Consider the following 19,260-nt stretch of genomic DNA (forward strand, 5'->3'; position numbering starts at 1 on the left):
CAGGACAACTATGCAATGAAAACATCTCTCTTTTTTTTTTTTTTACATTTTATTCAGCATCTTTCCTTATTTGTGCATCAGTCTTATTTCTGCTGCAGGCAACAGTGCTGCATGTGGGGCATTTGGGTCCAGGATAATACCACCAAAGTCCCCCCTCCCCAGCCCAAGCTAACGAGGAAAAAAAAATATGTTCCAAGACTGAGGACAAAAAAGATGATGAGTTGACAATACAAGAGCTGCCCCCCCCCCCCCACACACACACACACACACTTACACACTCTTAATTTAAACAGCTGCAGTATTACAATGAGGCTGCTTAAATAACTACAACCAGTAATCCCACTTCTGAATTGTAGGGAACAGTCAAGTACCTCTTCAACAGTGACTGATCATAACACCCACCAGTTAGTACCCTGGGCAGCCAGTAATCCCCTCTGCTCTACTCTACCCTACCCAGATTCTGGAATTCCTCCTCTTTCTACCGAAACATTCATTTTCAAGATATTATAATCCCCCTCAGTTTACAGGAATTTCTTACAAATTTTATTGCAGAAAATAACTATCCTGGAGACCGTGTGCGTCAGGTCACAGCCATTGATCCGGATTTGGAAACTTTCGGAAATCTGGGGTCTGCTTATTTATGGCTGTGCAATCTATTAATAGTAGGATGGTGGCACATCACCACATACCTCTCAACCTCTTTCTAGACAACGCCTAAAATAAAGGGAGGAGCAAAGGATGCTAGGTTTCAGGAATGCGTTAGCATGCATTTTTCTGAAGGGTATGAAGTCTGAAAATCATGTCTATCATAATTTAGTGGTTTTATTCCTCAGTAATTTGCCAGAAAAACATAAATATTCTGAGCAACAGACAAAAATATGAGTTAAGAATCTAGATATTCGATTTGGTGTATAGATATGCCGGTCCCAAGCCCGGATAAATGGGGAGGGTTGCATCTAGGGTTACCACCTGTCCCACTTTGCGAGGGACAGTCCCTCTTTGGGCAGTTGTGTCCTGCAAAAAAATTGTAAAAATGGCAAATGTCCTGAGATTTTAGGACAAAATTATTTCCTATATTTTATGTAATAGTTGCAGGGAGGAGCTGTTTGTCTGTGTGTGACAGAGATCGAGGCTCACTGAGAGCCTGGGAACTAGGGGCTTGTGTCCTGGACTGGGGCAGCATTCACATGCACTCACAGAGCTGTGTTTGTGAGAAACTCGCTGGGATACCCTTGGGATTGCACTTGGAACACACTGAGCCGGACTGCGGACAGCTGCGCCTGCTACACTTTCTTCCAGCATAATGTGCTTCTTTTCCCAGATGGATAAACCGAAAGGTACGATTTCGTTTCCGAGAATAAGTGAACGCATATTAAAATTTAAAATTGTACAGAAATTGTTAACAAATGCAGTGTTGCTGACTCTTGTGACAAGAGTCTTGTCTGTTGTTTACAGTTGTGATGTTGGCTAAAAACGAGGTTTTTGTTTATTAAAGGAAAACTTAGCTTTGTGATGACTTTGTGTTTTGGTGATGCTAATGTTTACGGTTCTTGGCTTCATGTAAACGGACCGGTATGGAGAGAGATTTAATTTGTTTTAGCATGAATGTAAAGGATACCGCAGCACTTGCACATGTGTTAGTGAGGGTTTTTGTATCAGCAGACCTTCTGCAGGGTTTTGAACTGTGATTAATTAAACCTTCTTAAGACATGTCTCTGATTTTGATTGCTGGTTTGATGGCATTAAGCGTATTTCCTGTTTAAAACAAACAAAACAAAAAAACTTGATTTCAGCAGACAAGTGCATAAGAGAACAAGGACACGCATGTTAATGTACATCTAGGAGCCCCGAACCGGCGTGTAACTAGATGGTGGTCCCGTCAGCATAACCCATCCAGCAGTGCATTTTTTACTGTTTTCCACTATTGCAATTGTATGTAGTTAACACACTTATCTATACAAACTATCATATTCCTTAAAATGACACAAAGTTACTGTCGATTGGCAGTAGCCAGGGACGTCACTAAAACGAAAGCATCACTGATTGGATGCTTTTAAGTAATGCTGGACAACAGCAGCCACTCTCATACATCACGCAGGGGGGGAGGAATGGAAGAACAACGTAGGGAGGGAGGCGTTCTATTGCTGTGTGCTCGTGTCGTTAGTCGTGAGGGGAGGGCGCAATGCTACTGTGTAGAAACGGGCATCAGGCTCAATGTTAAAAAGTGAAGAAAGTTTCACTTTTTAACTTTGTTTTTTTTTTTTTTGCGATTTTTGCGCCCCTTATGAGGCCAGCCTGTACGGCGCCCTAGGCGGTGGCCTAGTTCGCCTATGCCTAAGGCCGGCCTTGTGTGTGGGTGTGCACACACTGATTAACAGAGTATCTGTACTAAAGTAAAATAATTCAAGCTCTGACTTGTTTTTGTGTTCAAAAAGTGCTGAGAATATGATTTGTGATTTTGTAGCTGACCTCTGTCATCTGGAAAACATATTGGTTTTCCAGCATATTGGATAAAACCAGTTGGCATGCTTCTGAGACTCTTAAGCATTACAAATCCTAATACATGCTTCAGGAATCGTAGGTATTTCAAACAAGAGACACTTTTATTAGGTTACACAGCATCTTATCAAAGGCTTATCTTTAAGCTTTAGCTGGCCAAAATGAATTAGAATGAAGTCTCTAAACAGATACAAAAAGTGTAGAAAAAAATTCACAGAAGAGAAGCACTCCCTTCCTTATGTACACCAACTTCATCCTTTCTCAATCAACAAGTAAAAATCCCCAAAACACTGAATCACCGTTTGCACAGCTTTGTGCCCGATGCGAGTTCATATGAAGAAAAGGGATTAGTCAGTTGAAGACTAGCGAACACTACTTGACAAGGTGAAAACATATCCACTTAACCTCAATTAACTTATTTTATTTGTTGACCAAGATAATATGATTTAGTGGAAGCTTGGGAAGAATGCACCATGAATATAGATTGTCAATTTACAGTTGTTTTGTGTCTTTCGCCTTTTCCCGGTTAGGGGTCACCACAGCGGAAGTCCAGTCCGCTAATGATTGGCAGTTGATTTTTACGTACCGGCTTGCCAGGCCTGACATACAACCTTCAATGAAGGTATGCCCATTCACGCATGTCTCCACGCAGAAGACGCTCTAGCTGAGAATCGAACCGAACAGTGTCTTACTGTGAGGCGACAATGCTACCGCAGCACCACCACCGCAGATAGTCAATTTACAGTACATATATTATATATATAAACTGGGTAAAGTAACAAACATGAGCAGATGTATTCATTTGTTTGTGTATTCTTGTGTATGCACATCCCAAATCAAAATAATGTGATAATAATTGTATTAATAAACAGTAGGATGGATTTCAAAAGGCATGAATGAATGAATGAACACAAAAAATAGTGCCCGTTAAGAGGATTTAGGCCCTCCTGTACTGGTGGCACTTGAGAGACTCCTTGAAGGGAGGCCTCAAATCTGCTAATCTAAACCAAATAAATAACACATTGTGTCAACACATTTCATATATTTTAGTAGATAGAGTATTATACAGTGGGTGCAGCATAACCTGTGCTAGTTCATCAGTAGCCCAAAGGTATGTTAAGGTATATACAAACCTGATAAAGGAAAATTGTATTTATTTTTTTTCATTTTACGTTTGTTGACCGGGATAGTCCAACTGGGTACATGTCCATTTTTAGCGGAGGCCCGGGGAGAAAAGCTCCAAGGTACAAACAATAACATAACATAAATCTTGATAAACAAAGTTTACAGGTTCTCTTCAGCCATACACGTAATGTGGTTACACAAGGATTTAAATTACACAAAGTTAAAAGACCTAAAAAATGCCACACAGTTAAATTAAAAATGAATTATAACACAAACATAGAAAGAGGACTAATCCGGCTTGGAGCAAGGACATAGCCAATGTGATTTAAAATATTGTTTGAGACTTTTCTTGAATTGACTTAGGATGGGTTCGTTGGCAAACAGAGAGTCACCGGCTAAATTATTGATTTTGACAGTTTGAACTAGCAATCTGTTAGAGGAGCAAAGTGGTCTGAGGTTGCTGTAAGGGTTGATAATATTTTTAAGTGCAGGTGTGCTTTCTGGCCAGTTAAGTACTTTATGTACCACTAAAAGCTGGTTATACTGAAATAGGCGTGGCAATTCTAACCATCCTAGACAGTTTAGGTTTTGTCCTGTATGGCATGCCGGTGGCGAATCGGGCAATGTGATTACAACAGGTAGAGAATTTATTAAGTTTAGTTTTGCTTAAGTTGGTGAATAATGGGGAAGCATAAAAAAGAGTTGAGAGAAGATGAGAACTTGCAATGGCAATTTTAGCAGGTGGAGTTACGAAAGGTTTGCTCTTATAGAGTGAGCCAAGTTTTTTTATTGATGGTTTTAATAGTTAGATTGAATGCATATCAAATTTGAGGTTATTGTCTACAGTAACACCTAGAAGCTTTGTGTAGGTGTCTGGGGAGATTATGGTACCGTTGTTAGATTTTATGGAGAAGGATGATACAGAGGACCTGCGAGTAGGGGAAAACAGTAGCAGCTTTGTTTTGTTGGGATTTAAGATCAGGTGACAATCAGTTAGCCAATTTTCAACTGCATTAAAAGTGTTTTGGGATAATGTCTGTGGATCAGACTGAGAGGTAGCAGAGCAAATCAAGGTAGAGTCATTTGCATATTGAGTGCATTTTGCATCTGGGATGACAGTGTAGAGGTCATTGATAAATATGGAAAACGAGAGGTCCTAGTATAGAACCCCGCAGAACTCCCAAGGTGTTGGATAGTAGGTTAGATAGTTTGTTTTGCCATAGGATGGCCTGTTGTCTACTGCTCAGATAGGGTTGGAACCACTGCAGAGCTTGAGTATCTAAGCACATAGTCTTTAGCATGTGAATTAGTAGTTGGTGATCAACCATATCAAAAGCTTTGGAGAGATCCAAAAAGAGGGCAGAGGACAATTTGTTATTATTACAGTTATTGTTTGACATCAGAGAAGGCAAGGAGGGCTGTGGTGGTACTATGATGTGGCCTGAACCCATGCTGAGATTTGGCCAGTAGATTGTTCTGAATCAGATAATGCAGCAGTTGACTATGGATGCATTTTTCCATAATCTTAGCCAGTGGTTACAGTATAGCTATGGATCAGAAACTAGACAGTTCAGTGGAGCTGCCTCCTTTATGGAGTGGTATGACATGGGATATTTTCCAGATGGTGGGGATGGAAGCTTCTGCTATGGTTCAATTGATTAGAATGGAGTTGGGGTATGCTATGGCATCTGCAGCTTTTTGCAGATACTCAAAAGGGAGAAGATCAGCTGATAGGGTAGTTGGTTTTAGTTTTTTTATTAGACCTCGAGTGAACGATGTAGCAACTGGTTGAAAGCTTAAAGGAGAGTTGGGTACTGGGTGTGGTGATCTTTGAGCTGGGACGGCTTGGAGGTAGCTGACTAGCGAGGGATTGAATAGTCTCAGTGAAGAAACTAATAAAGGTGTTTTGAAATAAGTATCAACAGTCTGTTAATAGATACTGAGAGGCAAGAGTCAAGAGAGATCTGAAAAAGATACATGAGCTAGTAAAGAGGAAGTATGGGGAAAGAGTGGGAGGGGTAGATAAAAGGAAGTATGTGAACAGCAAAGGGTAGTGGGAGATCAAATAGACCTGGTTCAGTGATTTAGTAATTAATGTAGCATATTATAGACCTGCATTGTGTATTCAGTAATAACTGTAGAGAGTTATAGGGTTATTGAAAACATCAGTAATGCAAGAGTGAATAATAGTAGCTCTGAGGGCAAAGCTCATACAAAAGTACCTTTGAGGTGCTTATATTTCCTGAAGGCCATTATCTGATGCAACACCTACCAAAAATTCTACATATGTTTGTTTAAAAGATTTGAGTAGGAACTTGCATTTAGGACAGATTGTTAAATCTTTAAGAAAATTTCAAAAGTTTATCTTATGAATGCATGGCTCCTTTCAGAACTGTACGATTGCATCTTGCATGAAACTGGAGCTCATTTAATTTTTATCAGTATTTTATCCGTTTAAAGAATTATGGCAGGAACACAAGCAAACAGTATTCAGCAGATTACACAATAAAACAAATTATTATGCCTTTCCAAATCTGATATGTAACAAGAAACAAGGATCTGAAAGTCTGTGCCAGAATTTAATGGAAACATGCACATATTTCCTTTAATTCCCTCTGATGACTGTTATTCTTTTATGTGGCTTTGGACGGAGTTACAAAGACTTCCTTGAGGTATTCCCTGTCTCCAGTAAATACAGGATGACACTTAGGCATGGTTTATAAATTCTACTCATCTGGGTTCTGAAAATGCATATCAAAGCAACATATTTTCATACTTATGAACAAGTGTAACCTGCAGTTTGCCTGAGTAGCCTTTATGGCAGAGTGGCATGTCATAGTTAACTGCTGTTGACTGTTTTGCTTAAGGTTTTGTGGTGCAAAGAGTCTGAATTCTGTCGCATCACAAGGTCTACAGTGCTCTGCATAAGACGACCCATGATGGCATTTTGATTCAACTTTAAAAAAAAAAAAAAAAAATCGTCTTGAGATCCAGTAGAAGCCAGTGCTACCAAATTCCATGTTAACCTCTCGGTAAGGTATCTGACTACAGTTCCAGTGCTACCAAACTCCATGTTAATCTCTTGGTAAGGTATCTGACTACAGTTAGCCATTTAATTTAAAACAAGCAGTCGTGGTCAGCAAGGAACATAGTAAGCATTCATTGTTACATCCCACTTCTGGTGTCTGACAACATTTTGGAAGCAGAGATTTCTCAGGCTTTGAGGACACTATGGTCTAGTCATTTCTCAAAACAAGTAATCTCCGTGGTATCCCCGAAGTCTCAAAACAACCCACTAAACAAGTATAGTGGGTCCAAAAACAAAACAGTGTAAGAAACTTCTGATACCACATCATTATAAATGTTATTTAAAGTACATAAGGGTTATAGTACTATGACAGGTACTAAGTAGGGCAGGACCAGCTCGAATGTCACACTGATGGGGGAAGGGATGTGAATTTAACATGTATCAATAACGCTTTGTTTTACAGCACGATAAACCACTCCCTTGCCTGATGAAAAGTATTTATATATTTAGAAACCTTGTGAGGAAACTATTACTCTATTTTCGTTTTACTTGGATCGCTTGTCTGTGTACTTAATAAAGGATTTTCGACTGGAAACAGACTGTCTGCCTTGCTTGGATTATTTTTGAATACTTGGTAATTCTGTACAATTATTTATATATATATATATATATATATATATATATATATATTTTTTTTTTTTTACTTGACTAGTTTAAGTTCCGCTACTTCTACTACTATTGTCTAATCTCATTAATATACAGTGATTAACTAGAGATATATGGACTGAAAATCTTCCACACAGAGAAGTTTCTTACACTGTTTTGTTCTCAAAACAAACATATACTGGAAGCCAAAGATACTAGAAAGAGACAGGGTGACTTGTGCTTGGTGTTGGTTACTGCTAATTGCCACCCAAGCCTTTATTTGCACAAGTTAAGCAGGGCAGTTTTGCTGATTTAGAAACGTTTCACCAATTTGTTGTTGAATATACTTCGCTTATCTTTGATATGTGTAAGGTAAAGGTGACATTTGTTAGAGGAAAGCCAGAATGTTGCAAATGTAATAATATGGTGTTAGGAATATCAGTGCTTCTAATTCACTGCTTAGTAAGGGTTATGTAGTCAGCTTTTCAGACATTACCTCTGAAGAAAAGGCCTGGCATCATCATTAAAATATTCTTAAATGTTTATGTAGCCTAGAGAGCAGACTGCCAAACAATAACAGGTCAAATAAATGACTTTTCCGTGGCACCTAATCTCCAAAGACAGCCTTATGAGTGCATGAGCCTTAAATAGATTGTGGTTTTTATATCCTCCACCTTACCTGCTGATCATCAGCTCCCCCTTCTTTCAAGACCGTCTTCCAGGCACTTACAATGTGTTGTTTACTTCCCTGTCCCCCACAACCTCCATGGGCAGCCCGACATGCATATTTTCTGTCAATAGTGGACCTCACTGCATGCTGAACAGCAGACTTGTAGCCCGTGATTACAGTACAGATGCAGACGTGTACCCTGTGATTACAGTGCACGGGCAGACGTGTACCCTGTGGTTACAGTGCACGGGCAGACATGTACCCTGTGATTACAGTGCACGGGCAGATGTGTACCCTGTGATTACAGTGCACGGGCAGACGTGTACCCTGTGATTACAGTGCACAGGCAGATGTGTAGCCCATGATTACAATGCACAGGCAGACGTGTAGCATTGGATTACAGTGCACAGGCAGACATGTAGCCCATTATTGCAGTGCACAGCATTTTACCCTTCCTTATGCCTTTTTCAGGGAAACTTTTTCTCTCTTTCAGGATGGACAACCAGACACAGTTGTCCCCTCACATCCTCCTTGTCAAGCTTTACAGTGTAGGTCGTCTGGTTCACAGGCAGAGCTTTATCTGTCTGTGCTCAAAACATCAGAACTGTTTATTTTTTTACTAGTAATCATCTGTTTCTACATACACGGTTTCAAACAGCAGAGATGTTTTGTAAAAAAAAAAAATTGCAAGCAGTTGCACACCTTGTTGCTGGTTGTGGCATACTACTGGCAGAAGGACTGTATACTGAAAGGTATAATAATGTGGCAAGGCTGTTGCACTCGGGATTGTGCAAACATTATCCTACTGAAGCAGCTGAAAAAACTTTGGAAACATGAGCAACAAAGCATTATAAAAATGATGAAGTTTATATCACATGGGATCACCTCATTACCGACAGTTCTTTATCACTGAAATTGCTACACCCAGTGATTAGTGTCTTACGTAGACACAGAGTCATAAAGTACCAGGATTTACAGACAGAAATGAAAGCAATGTGGAAGAAGGGATACCAAGACAGTTCCAGAAGTAGTAGGAGTGATGCGTCTTATAAAGAAGAAGTTACATTCTTACTTAGATATGTTACCCAGTACATGTAACACTGTACAAATTGCAGGAGGAGTCATTACTGGGCACATTACGGGTACTGCGAAGAGCACTTCTGGCTAATGTCAAAGATTGAAACAATACTAATTTCATGAAGTTTAATCACACTTTGACTCAAGAACAGGGTCTATTCCTGTCATGGTATTAGAAACCCAAAAGACTTGGAGAAATTAAAACCAACATCATGTTATTGATTTGTTTATTAGAATGTCTGTGGTCTTTTGGTAGTACTTTCATTTATGTGTAATGTACAATCTGTTTTGGATGGGCTTGACAGCAAGCCTTTAATAAAACCATAAGAACACAACTGGTCCAACTGTAGGTCCCAGTGATACACCTCTTGAAGTAATGCCAACATCTGAACTTTATTTGTGCGTCTGTAAAAGATGTGTGACACAGGTAGCTATCAAACCACTGCAAGAGCAAGACTGATGTATTTTAGCTTCTTTGTAAGCAAAATGTATTCAACATTTTCAAATACACATTTAATGTCTAAAAAGTATTTATCCAGTTGTTTCACCTTTTCTTGTCTTCCAGTAGATGGTCGGTAAGTTTATATGAGGCAGAGAGGATGCTGTATTGTCATTTGCAGCCATGATGTCTGTTGATAAAAGTACATCATATTTAGTAATGTATTCCACAGTATGATCATATACTAGTTTTTCAAGGATTTTTGCAGGTGGGCGAGTGTTCAGGTTACAGAAATTATTTATTATATTTTATTTTCTGTAACAAGTAACATGACGGGGTCACCCTAATGTCACCATTTTATTTTGTACTTAACCTTCCTCCATTCCATGGTACATTGTGTTCTCTCAGAAGATGACATTTTTGTAACATCCCTTTGTTTCAGATTGATTTTTCTGTTCCCTTAGAAAGGCAGTACCCATAGTTAATGTCTACTTTCAGAATGTTTGGGGAGTGTGCTGTTAAGTTTCTTCCTGTTGCAAAGTTCTTTTGTTTTTTATTGGGGGGGGGGGGGGGGGGGTTGCAAGCTGGTAAACACACTGTGAAGATCTCTTGCAAACCCTAATGGGATGTGCATCAAAGGTGCCGAAAAGCAGAGAAGTGTCACACGCAGTCTTGCTTTAATTACATGTAGAAGTGTAGAATCATTTTGTAATGGTAGTGAGATACACTGTGGAATGAGGAAACATTGCTTTTGAGTAGGGCTATTTTGTTAGTAAGATGTGCTGTTAGGAAACCAACCTATATGTGGCTTGTAACGTGTATTGTCATCATTAATTTGCTATATAGTCACATTCCAGACTGTATAGATAAAAACTGATGTGCTGGTTGCTTAGGATTGTTAGTTCAACATTTAGTAATATAGCTAAGAAGCTCACTTGAAATAAAAGTAGATCCAATAAATTCAAGAAGTGGGCAATAAGACTGCTTTTAACATAAACACATGTAACAGATGGTATGCTAGAAACCATGAAGTCTTTTTTTCTTTTTAAACACCTTTATTAAATTATCACTTAACGCACACACACAGAAAAGAAAAACAAACCCTATTAACTTTTTTATATTAATGCATTATAAGTTGCATAATGTCTATATTCTTTTTAACTGTTATTATTCACTCCAGTATTATATGAATTTCTTAGTTCTTGCCTTCCCTTAAACCATAGAGCTTTGTCTTTGGCTTGGGCAGATTGATAATGTCATCTATCTCTTTCACATGCCTAGCATGCAGAAGAGGACTGCTGCAAGGGTAGATAAACAGAGGGGGGAGAATTTGGAAGAAATGAGGATATGTAGAGGTGGTTTCAGATATAGGGCAAAATGAAAGGTACAGAAAGACCAGAAAGAAAGGATGGAATGGAACAGAAAAACCTAAAGTGACAGATTGCAGGAGAAGGATGAGATGGTGTGAAAGACTAGGCGTCACACTGCTAGTGATGGTCTGGTTAGGTAACTTACCATTTACTGGGCAAGTGATGGAGACGGAATGTTCTATTGGCAAAAGCAGAAAAGAGAGCTGGAAGTGAATGACGCAATGTGTGAAATAATGGCGGAGTGTAGGTTGAAGGGGTGTGATGCAGATCAAAAATAAAAGGATGCTTAGTCACAGGACACCTGTTTGTTAGAAGGAGATGAGTTGTTAGAGAAATAAGTAGTGCAGAAAATGACTGAAGACAGTGTGATTTCTGACATTGAAAGTAACAGGGCAAGTCTTGTACCAAGACACACCTTCATTCCCGTCAGCAGAAGCAGTAGCCAGGCTAAGGAGCACACCTTCATTCCCGTCAGCAGTAGCCAGGCTAAGAAGCACACCTTCATACCCGTCAGCAGAAGCAGTAGCCAGGCTAAGGAGCACACCTTCATTCCCATCAGCAGAAGCAGTAGCCAGGCTAAGGAGCACACCTTCATTCCCATCAGCAGAAGCAGTAGCCAGGCTAAGGAGCACACCTTCATTCCCGTCAGCAGAAGCAGTAGTCCGGCTAAGAAGCACACCTTCATTCCCGTCAGCAGTAGCCAGGCTAAGAAGCACACCTTCATACCCGTCAGCAGAAGCAGTAGCCAGGCTAAGGAGCACACCTTCATTCCTGTCAGCAGAAGCAGTAGGCAGGCTAAGGAGCACACCTTCATACCTGTCAGCAGTAGCCAGGCTAAGGAGCACGCCTTCATTCCCGTCAGCAGAAGCAGTAGCCAGGCTAAGGAGCACACCTTCATTCCTGTCAGCAGAAGCAGTAGGCAGGCTAAGGAGCATACCTTCATACCTGTCAGCAGTAGCCAGGCTAAGGAGCACGCCTTCATTTCCGTTAGCAGAAGCAGTAGCCAGGCTAAGGAGCACGCCTTCATTTCCATCAGCAGAAGCAGTAGCCAGGCTAAGGAGCACACCTTCATTTCCATCAGCAGAAGCAATAGCCAGGCTAAGGAGCACTGAGGGCTGCACAGACTAATGTAGAAATGGAAAGTTTGATAGCAGTGGTTTGAGTGAGAGTTCAGTAGCATTTTTAGAAAACCTTTTGCTTCCTTGAATTAATGAAACCAGAAAGTGCAGTACATAATCTAATAATGTTATCACCAGCTAAAAAAGCTGTCTGTAGTAATATAGAACTGGTAATACCAGAAATCCCTTGACTGTATAAAGAGGTACTTAAAACAGGATGAAGGAAATAGACAACTTCGAAACGGTAAGCTAAAGAAGGTCATAATTCCTGAGACTGCATTAGACCAGAAAGAAGTAGTGGATAGATAAAGCCACTTTCTGTGGCTAACCTCGCTGTGTCCTTGGGTGAATGACAGGAAGCATAGTAAAGAAACTACAGAACGGTGTTTGAAAGATGGCATAAGTAAGAAAATGCTGCTAAGATCCAGGCATTGTAGCAGTAGTCTCAGAATCTTAGTCTGCATTTCTGTGGACTGATATACAAGTTCCAGGATACAGGGATATTAAAACCGTAGAAAAAGGAAATACATACGAAGTACGGCATTAGTGGATGTGATGGATGCTACAACAGAAAAAAAACGGTTGCTTTGCTCATCACATTGACTACATTGAATGATTTTGCATTATGTGCAGGCCTCCCATGATGAATGAATAGAATGGTACTTTGTTAGTTGGTAAGTTGAGAAGATTAGGTTAAATGGACAGAAGACTTGTTTGATATCAGTACATACTGCATCAGGAAAGGCCATTTGTGGTTCTAGGTATTCTGGAGTTTGACCTGTCTTGGAAGCAGGCCAGAGGATAGTCCCAGTTAACTAGTGCTAAAACTGAGTAGAGGATGGAACATTCTAGGCCTAATCCTTATGAGTGGTAAGGGGCTAACCAGTGGCAAGGTTCTAAGCAGACACAAATGATAGAACACTTTGGGGTAGTAATTGTGAGACAGTGCAGACAAGCATCAGAAGGGAAGGAGCACCCTAAAAATGGAACATAGTTTGGAACATCAGTGGTGCCCTTCATAACAACATAAGGCAGGTGGTGATGATGCAGGCTCGTGAGAGTTTAATTAAAGTCACAGTGCCATGGAGGGAACCGAAAAGTCAGCAATGGGGCAGTGCACAACCAGAGAAAAGAAACCTAGGTAGATACCCTCAAAGCTCTCAAGAGAAGTAAAGAAAGCTGTCACAGGTGTGGACATTGTGTGTTTGGATAAGTACAAGAGGTCTTGAAAGAATGCAACTAGATTAGTTTAGGAGGCAACAATAGCTGGCCAAGGGAAAATGCCATAAATGAAGTTCAACAGAAAGGAAATTTTGAGCTAGCACTATTTTAGGTGGGTGAGGTGAGTCTCACAGAAAGTCAGGAGGAACTGGGATGGTAGTGAGATCTAGGTAGGCTCGAAGGAGGCGTCACCAGCACTTGAACCAGTGTGGTGCTTGTGCAAATGTGCAACTCAACGTTGTGACATTTAATTTGATTGAGTACTTCATTGTATATTTCACAGCTCTTGGCGGGCCACCTGTTTATTATGTAAAGATATGGGCTTCACTTACTCTTGTGTACATTTATAAAAGTGATATGATATATATACTGTCAATTTATCTCATCTCAGGGCACGATTTTCAACTCTGGGCATCAGTCTGGAGTATGGAAGAGAGTCAGGCAATCAAATATAGCAGACATAAAAAGGTATGAAGAATGGGATATTTTTGTGGGATTATGAAAATCTGTGCAGCACATTTCTGTGTAGCCATGGAGTTGTACACCTAATTTCAAGTCTAAAAAAGAGCCATTTGTAATCTGTTTTTTTTTTTGGCAATTCGCCACTATGAGAACAGTTTCCTACTCCTGGGCTGTTTTCGTATTAGTATGACTCTAAACCTCACTTAACCACAGTTCATTTGCTCTCACATTGCTCAGGCATGCAAAGGCATGTTATTCTTAAAGGGGTTGTGTTGCTGGATGATTTAAAGAGCAGGTACACTGCCTGCAGGAAATTATGTATGTTTTGAAAGCATCTGTTACCATTTAAAGTAAAGATAGCTTTTCTATTCCCTTATCCCATGTTAAAGACTTTACATCTATTAGTATACTTTGCAAGATAGAGTAAAACATGACTTTGCTAGCAGGGTAATTTTCAACATTCGATATCACTGTATACCAAAACGTTTGCAGATTTACAGTGATAAGACTATGGTTTGAAGACTTGGAGTCTGAAGAAGCACATCTGTATTGTTTCACCTTTTACATTTATAAACTAGGATTCTGTGGTCATTTTAGCAGTACACAGGTAACTGCAGCAGTGACTGAGCAATGTGTTAAATGTCTAGCTTGAGAATATATTTTTTTTTATTTTATCATTTGTTAACCGGGAAAGTCCGACTTGGAACAACGCCAAATTTCAGCGGAGGCCCGGGGAGAAAGGCTCCAGATGCATGTCTTTGTAATGTGGGAGGAAGTCGGAGCACCTGGAGGAAACCCACACAAACGCAGGGAGGATATGCAGACTCCACACAGTAGGCACCCCAGCCGAGAATCGAACCAGAGAACCTCTTGGTGTGAGGCGACAACGCTACCGCTACACCACTACCCTGTCCAATAGTGAATAGTGTTTGAAGTATTTGTGTGAAAAGTCACCCATGTTCTGAAGAAAAGTGCTTATCTGAATGTCCAAATTCAGTTCTTGTAGTCCAAAAACTGGTGATATTTTTACAAAAATAGTCTATATTCCGGAGTTGAATTTTGGTAAAAAATATAAATAAAAATAAACAATGCCCTAATTCATTTACATTGCAGTCTATCTTATTTAGTTGTATAGGTTTTCAGCAACAACCATTTACTAGCTACATGATAGGAATGGTGTGCCACAATATTGGAACTTATTTTCACACTGGTATGAAGAGTTGAGTTTTAATTATGTTTGCTTGTCTTTTTCCAGATGAGTAACCGCACTGACATGCTGAGAGGTCACAGACTGAGAATTACCTGGAACAGCATAGCTACTATGTCAGGGCACAGGATTCAGGGAATGTGCCCTTGTATTCAATCATACATCGTAGACCCACTCACAGAGTGCCACTAGGGGGTCAGTGTGGGATCACATAGATGTGTGTATGTGTGGTTTCACTTCATAATTTCGAATTACTGAAATTCCGAATTTCAGTAACCCGAGACTATAAAGTCAAGCCATTCACAATACCGAAACCCACAATCACGAATCACAGAATCACGAACATCCATGCACCACATAAAACACACGCCATTCCACCCACAGCACACAAACCACACAACCCTACGCTACATGTAAGCAGGGGGGCAAGCCCCCCTGCACCCCTCATGAGGGGGGCTGCCCCCCCACACTTATATATACCAACTCCGAGATCACACATAACATAAAAAAAAACCCTCACACCACGGCATACTCCACTCGCTCGTACACAAATACACATCACACATACACAAACACCAACAAATCCAACACTCGCACCTCCCTACCCTTACCTACACATACAATGTACAAAAACACACACAAACACTCACTCACCTGCAGTTTCAGGCACCATAACACTACATGCAATGTACTGGAAATGCATAAGTGTGGATTCGAGATATTCAAATTCTCTCTTATGCACTTTCGGTATTCTGGTTTTTGGCTTCATGATCTCTGGTTACTGAAATTCGGGATTTCAGTAATTCGAGATTATGAAGTGTAACTGTGTGTGTGTGTGTCTGTATATATATATATATATATATATATATATATATATATATATATATATATATACACACACATATTCAGATGCTCGAGTACATTAAGTATATGCACACACAGAATGAGATATTGACATTGTACGTGTGTATATGTGTGTGTGTCTGTAGATAGAGAAAGAAAACATCAACCTTATTGCAAACCTCTTATGGTATGTAGAAGCATGAGGACCTACATGATAACAGTTAGTCTTCCTCAGATATTTTTTTGCCGTATGTGGATTCCTGTGTATGTTTATGAAGTGCTTCACAAATTAGGCATTTATTTTACCCTCACTGGTACTCTGTGTTTCAAGTAATGTAATTAGTTTCAACTTTCTGTTTCCACCTTCACAACTGTGTATATGTTTTTTTTTTCAGTGATGTGTGTTTCTTACCTTTGGGTAAAATACCGTAGAATTATTGTATATTTAGTTTCGGTAAATCATTCAGAACATTATCTGAAGTGAGAAAACCTTAATATTTGTAAAGTTTGAGCGACCAAATAATCCTGAATATTATTATGTGTATACCATGTCCGTTTATGCCCTTTCTTCATTAGAGCGTTTCACTAGGGCGCAGTCATGGAATTAGTCCTGCCAAATACCATTGCTCCATGAAATCTGCCTGCTTATTTGCATGGAGAAAAAAGAAGGTGCATTTCTGTGTGTGAGTGTTTGTACAATTGCAGCCATAATGAAAGCAGTCCTTGCTAATACAGTGAACTGCTGGTATGTGGACATGCACAATAAGTTATTGCAAAATCGTGACTGCTTTTGAAAGAACAGACTACAGATTCTGTCATAAAACTTCCAGGCTGTGGGCGATGGGGGAGGGGGCCATCATCCTCTGGAGAAATTTAGTGCCAGGTCATCTCTGCCATGGAAACCTCTGAATGGGTGCTTCAGCATGTTGGTCAGAGATGTGGCTGCATCTGTTTTTTTTGTGAAAGATCGTTAAAAAGTCATGTGATTTGGAAGTGTTCGTTACTCAGAAGGATAAAGAAGGCAAAATAAAAAGAGCTAGCCATCACAGATAATGCCATTTCTAGAACTAACAAGGGTGTTATGGTTAAACTACTTTTCTTAACCCATGTTTTTCTCTTCCATTCCACATTCATGTTTCTCTGTGATCGTGCATGGTTCTGCAACTGTCCGCTTAGACTAATGTAAAACAGCCTTGTATATAAGGATTGCAAATCATCATCTGAGCTGTCTAGCATAAGACTTATAAAGAACTGCAGTATTTTTAAATAAGGCCTTTCTGTTCTGAATTGGTTAAAATGGAACATATTTACTATTTCCAGTTCTGTTGATTTTCACAGTCATATAAAATTCTCTCTCCCTAAAGAGTAGATAAGTTGTTTTTTTAATTCCCTGCTTTCATTGCAGCACAACATATATGCATGTACAACATATACAGTTCTTAAACTTGCATTTGATCAGGACCATCTTCAGCCATGTCCTGGCACTAAAGTGTTATGTAGTGCAACGGTGTATGTCATTGCTGTATTTATGAAAAATTAATGTAGTACTGTGCAGTTGGTGGTTGTGAAGGTTACACTTTTCCATTCTTAGTGCTGCAAGAGGTATTAGAAATACAAAATAAAGTGAACATTGTCAATGCAGTGATTGAAAGGCTAAGATTGGTGCAAAGCTACATTGGATGTTTGAATGGAATATTGTAAGGCTGTGTGTGTGTGTTTGTGTGTCACTAGATATATAAGAAATCAGATGCTCATTTATTAAACGTCACTGTGTTGGTGAAGTGTGTGTGTGTGTGTGTGTGTGTGTGTGTGTGTGTGTGTGTGTGTGTGTGTGTGTGTGTGTGTGTGTGTGTGTGTGTGTGTGTGTGTGTGTGTGTGTGTGTGTGTGTGTGTGTGTGTGAGAGAAGGGGTAGTTGCTGGCAGCACTGGGGAACTGCAATGCTGCTAGCCAGCATCTCATCTGCCTGCCATTATGTTAATGTGATTCTACAGTGTTAATTATTTTGGTTTCTGAGTGCTTTATTTTCATTGTATTTGGTAATCTGCTGACAGATAATAGAGAAGACTTGATAGCTACAGTTATGCTTTGTTTATTTGGCCCATTTAGGAAATTTCACAAAAAATATCAGTGAGTATTTTAACCCTTCTATTTTTATTTATCTATCTTTTCTTTCTGTTTCAGGACAAACTGGATGCCAGTCCTACATCACTGCAGCTGTGTTCTCAGATTGAAGTAAGCCAAGTCAGTGTGATTCAAACATATTCCACTTGATATTCTGGGCATGTCCTTTGCAACAAGAAAGTTTGTTGTGACTTATTTTCTTTTTTTTTTTCTTTGCAGGAATCCGTTGGCTTCAGCAGTACCATGTCAACACCAGAGACTGAAAGAAAGTAAGGCGCAATCTATTCTCCTACATTTGTCAAAGTTCGAATGGGAGAAATGATGGGTTTAAGGGAGGGGTAGCACAGTAAATCACACAGGGAATGGCACAGATTTCCTTCAGGAGATTTGATCGTTTTAAAAACTATCAGTAAAGTTTCTAATGACAATGGGATGTGCCGGTTCCATACTAAAGCAACAAAGGATACGCACATGAGAGCACCTCCCACCTTTCTGTTCTCTTGTTATCAGAAGGTGAACTTACTTTTTCCCATGCTAAATGTGCAAAGGGGCTTGACTAATGGTTCTGTTACTGATCTTTTAATTCTAATAAATTTCATAGCAAGAGTAGTACATTTTGTTTTCAAAATTTGCTATCTTGCATAAAGCAATTTATCCTAGAGATTACAGAAATGGTTTGCTACTTTGGCATCCATGTGAAACAGTATTGGGTGCTATTAGTAAATCTGAGCATCTGTGCTTATCCATAGCCAGCCATTACCTGTCATATTGGTGCTTTTGGTTTCTCATTTGCGAACAAGTTCTACTGGATTTGTGTATAGTAATTTCTTGGACAGCAGAAAAGTCATCTACTTGGTTTACCCCCTAAAAAGTTACATTGTTGTAGATAACCAATTATATGTCAGGAGGCTAACACACTTTACTACATAAAGTGTTTGGCCTTTTGTAACAGGTTCACAGTCACTAGACACGTTTATTTGTTCTTAGGGGTGGCATGGGATCTTTAAGCTTTGGAATCATAACTAGGTCTATACCATATGCCTTATTCTACAGCTTTATTTGCAGTTTATTGCCTTAAGCCATTTTGTATAATATCATATGTACTGTCTGTGATGTTAGTAACCTGTGTTTAGTGATGGACCTTGAGCATCTTGTGGTAAGGCAGAAACATACCTCTCAACCTGTCAGTGCAAGAAATTTGGACAAAGCCAGAATGAATGGGGGGAACAAAGGCCCAAAAATAGGGACAGAATTTAAATATTGCTTCTATAAACTTAGAAAATTGCTAGAATAACAGGTTTTGCATTATTATGTATTCTTTGAAGGATATAAAGGCTGAAGCTCAGGTGGCTGTCATTATTTAGTATTTAGTGACTTCAGTCTTCAATAATTTGCCAGAAAACCACAAATTTTATGAGGAACAGACTAAAAATA

At 39.6% G+C, this 19,260-nt stretch overlaps 1 protein-coding gene across 5 annotated transcripts in view; it reads left to right on the forward strand.

The window, feature by feature from the left end:
- SASH1 (SAM and SH3 domain containing 1) overlaps positions 1–19,260 on the forward strand; it is a 1,700,050-nt gene that overhangs the window by 1,033,592 nt on the left and 647,198 nt on the right. For all 5 annotated transcript variants that reach the window (XM_044068900.1, XM_044068881.1, XM_044068872.1 and 2 more), the window contains exons 3-4: positions 17,887–17,937; positions 18,046–18,095. In XM_044068900.1, coding sequence (XP_043924835.1) covers positions 17,887–17,937; positions 18,046–18,095 — 101 coding nt within the window. The remainder of the gene's footprint in view (positions 1–17,886; positions 17,938–18,045; positions 18,096–19,260) is intronic.

Source organism: Protopterus annectens, chromosome 1.part0 (assembly GCF_019279795.1).
Source record: "Protopterus annectens isolate FY-2018-M chromosome 1.part0, PAN1.0, whole genome shotgun sequence".
NCBI lineage: Eukaryota > Metazoa > Chordata > Ceratodontiformes > Protopteridae > Protopterus > Protopterus annectens.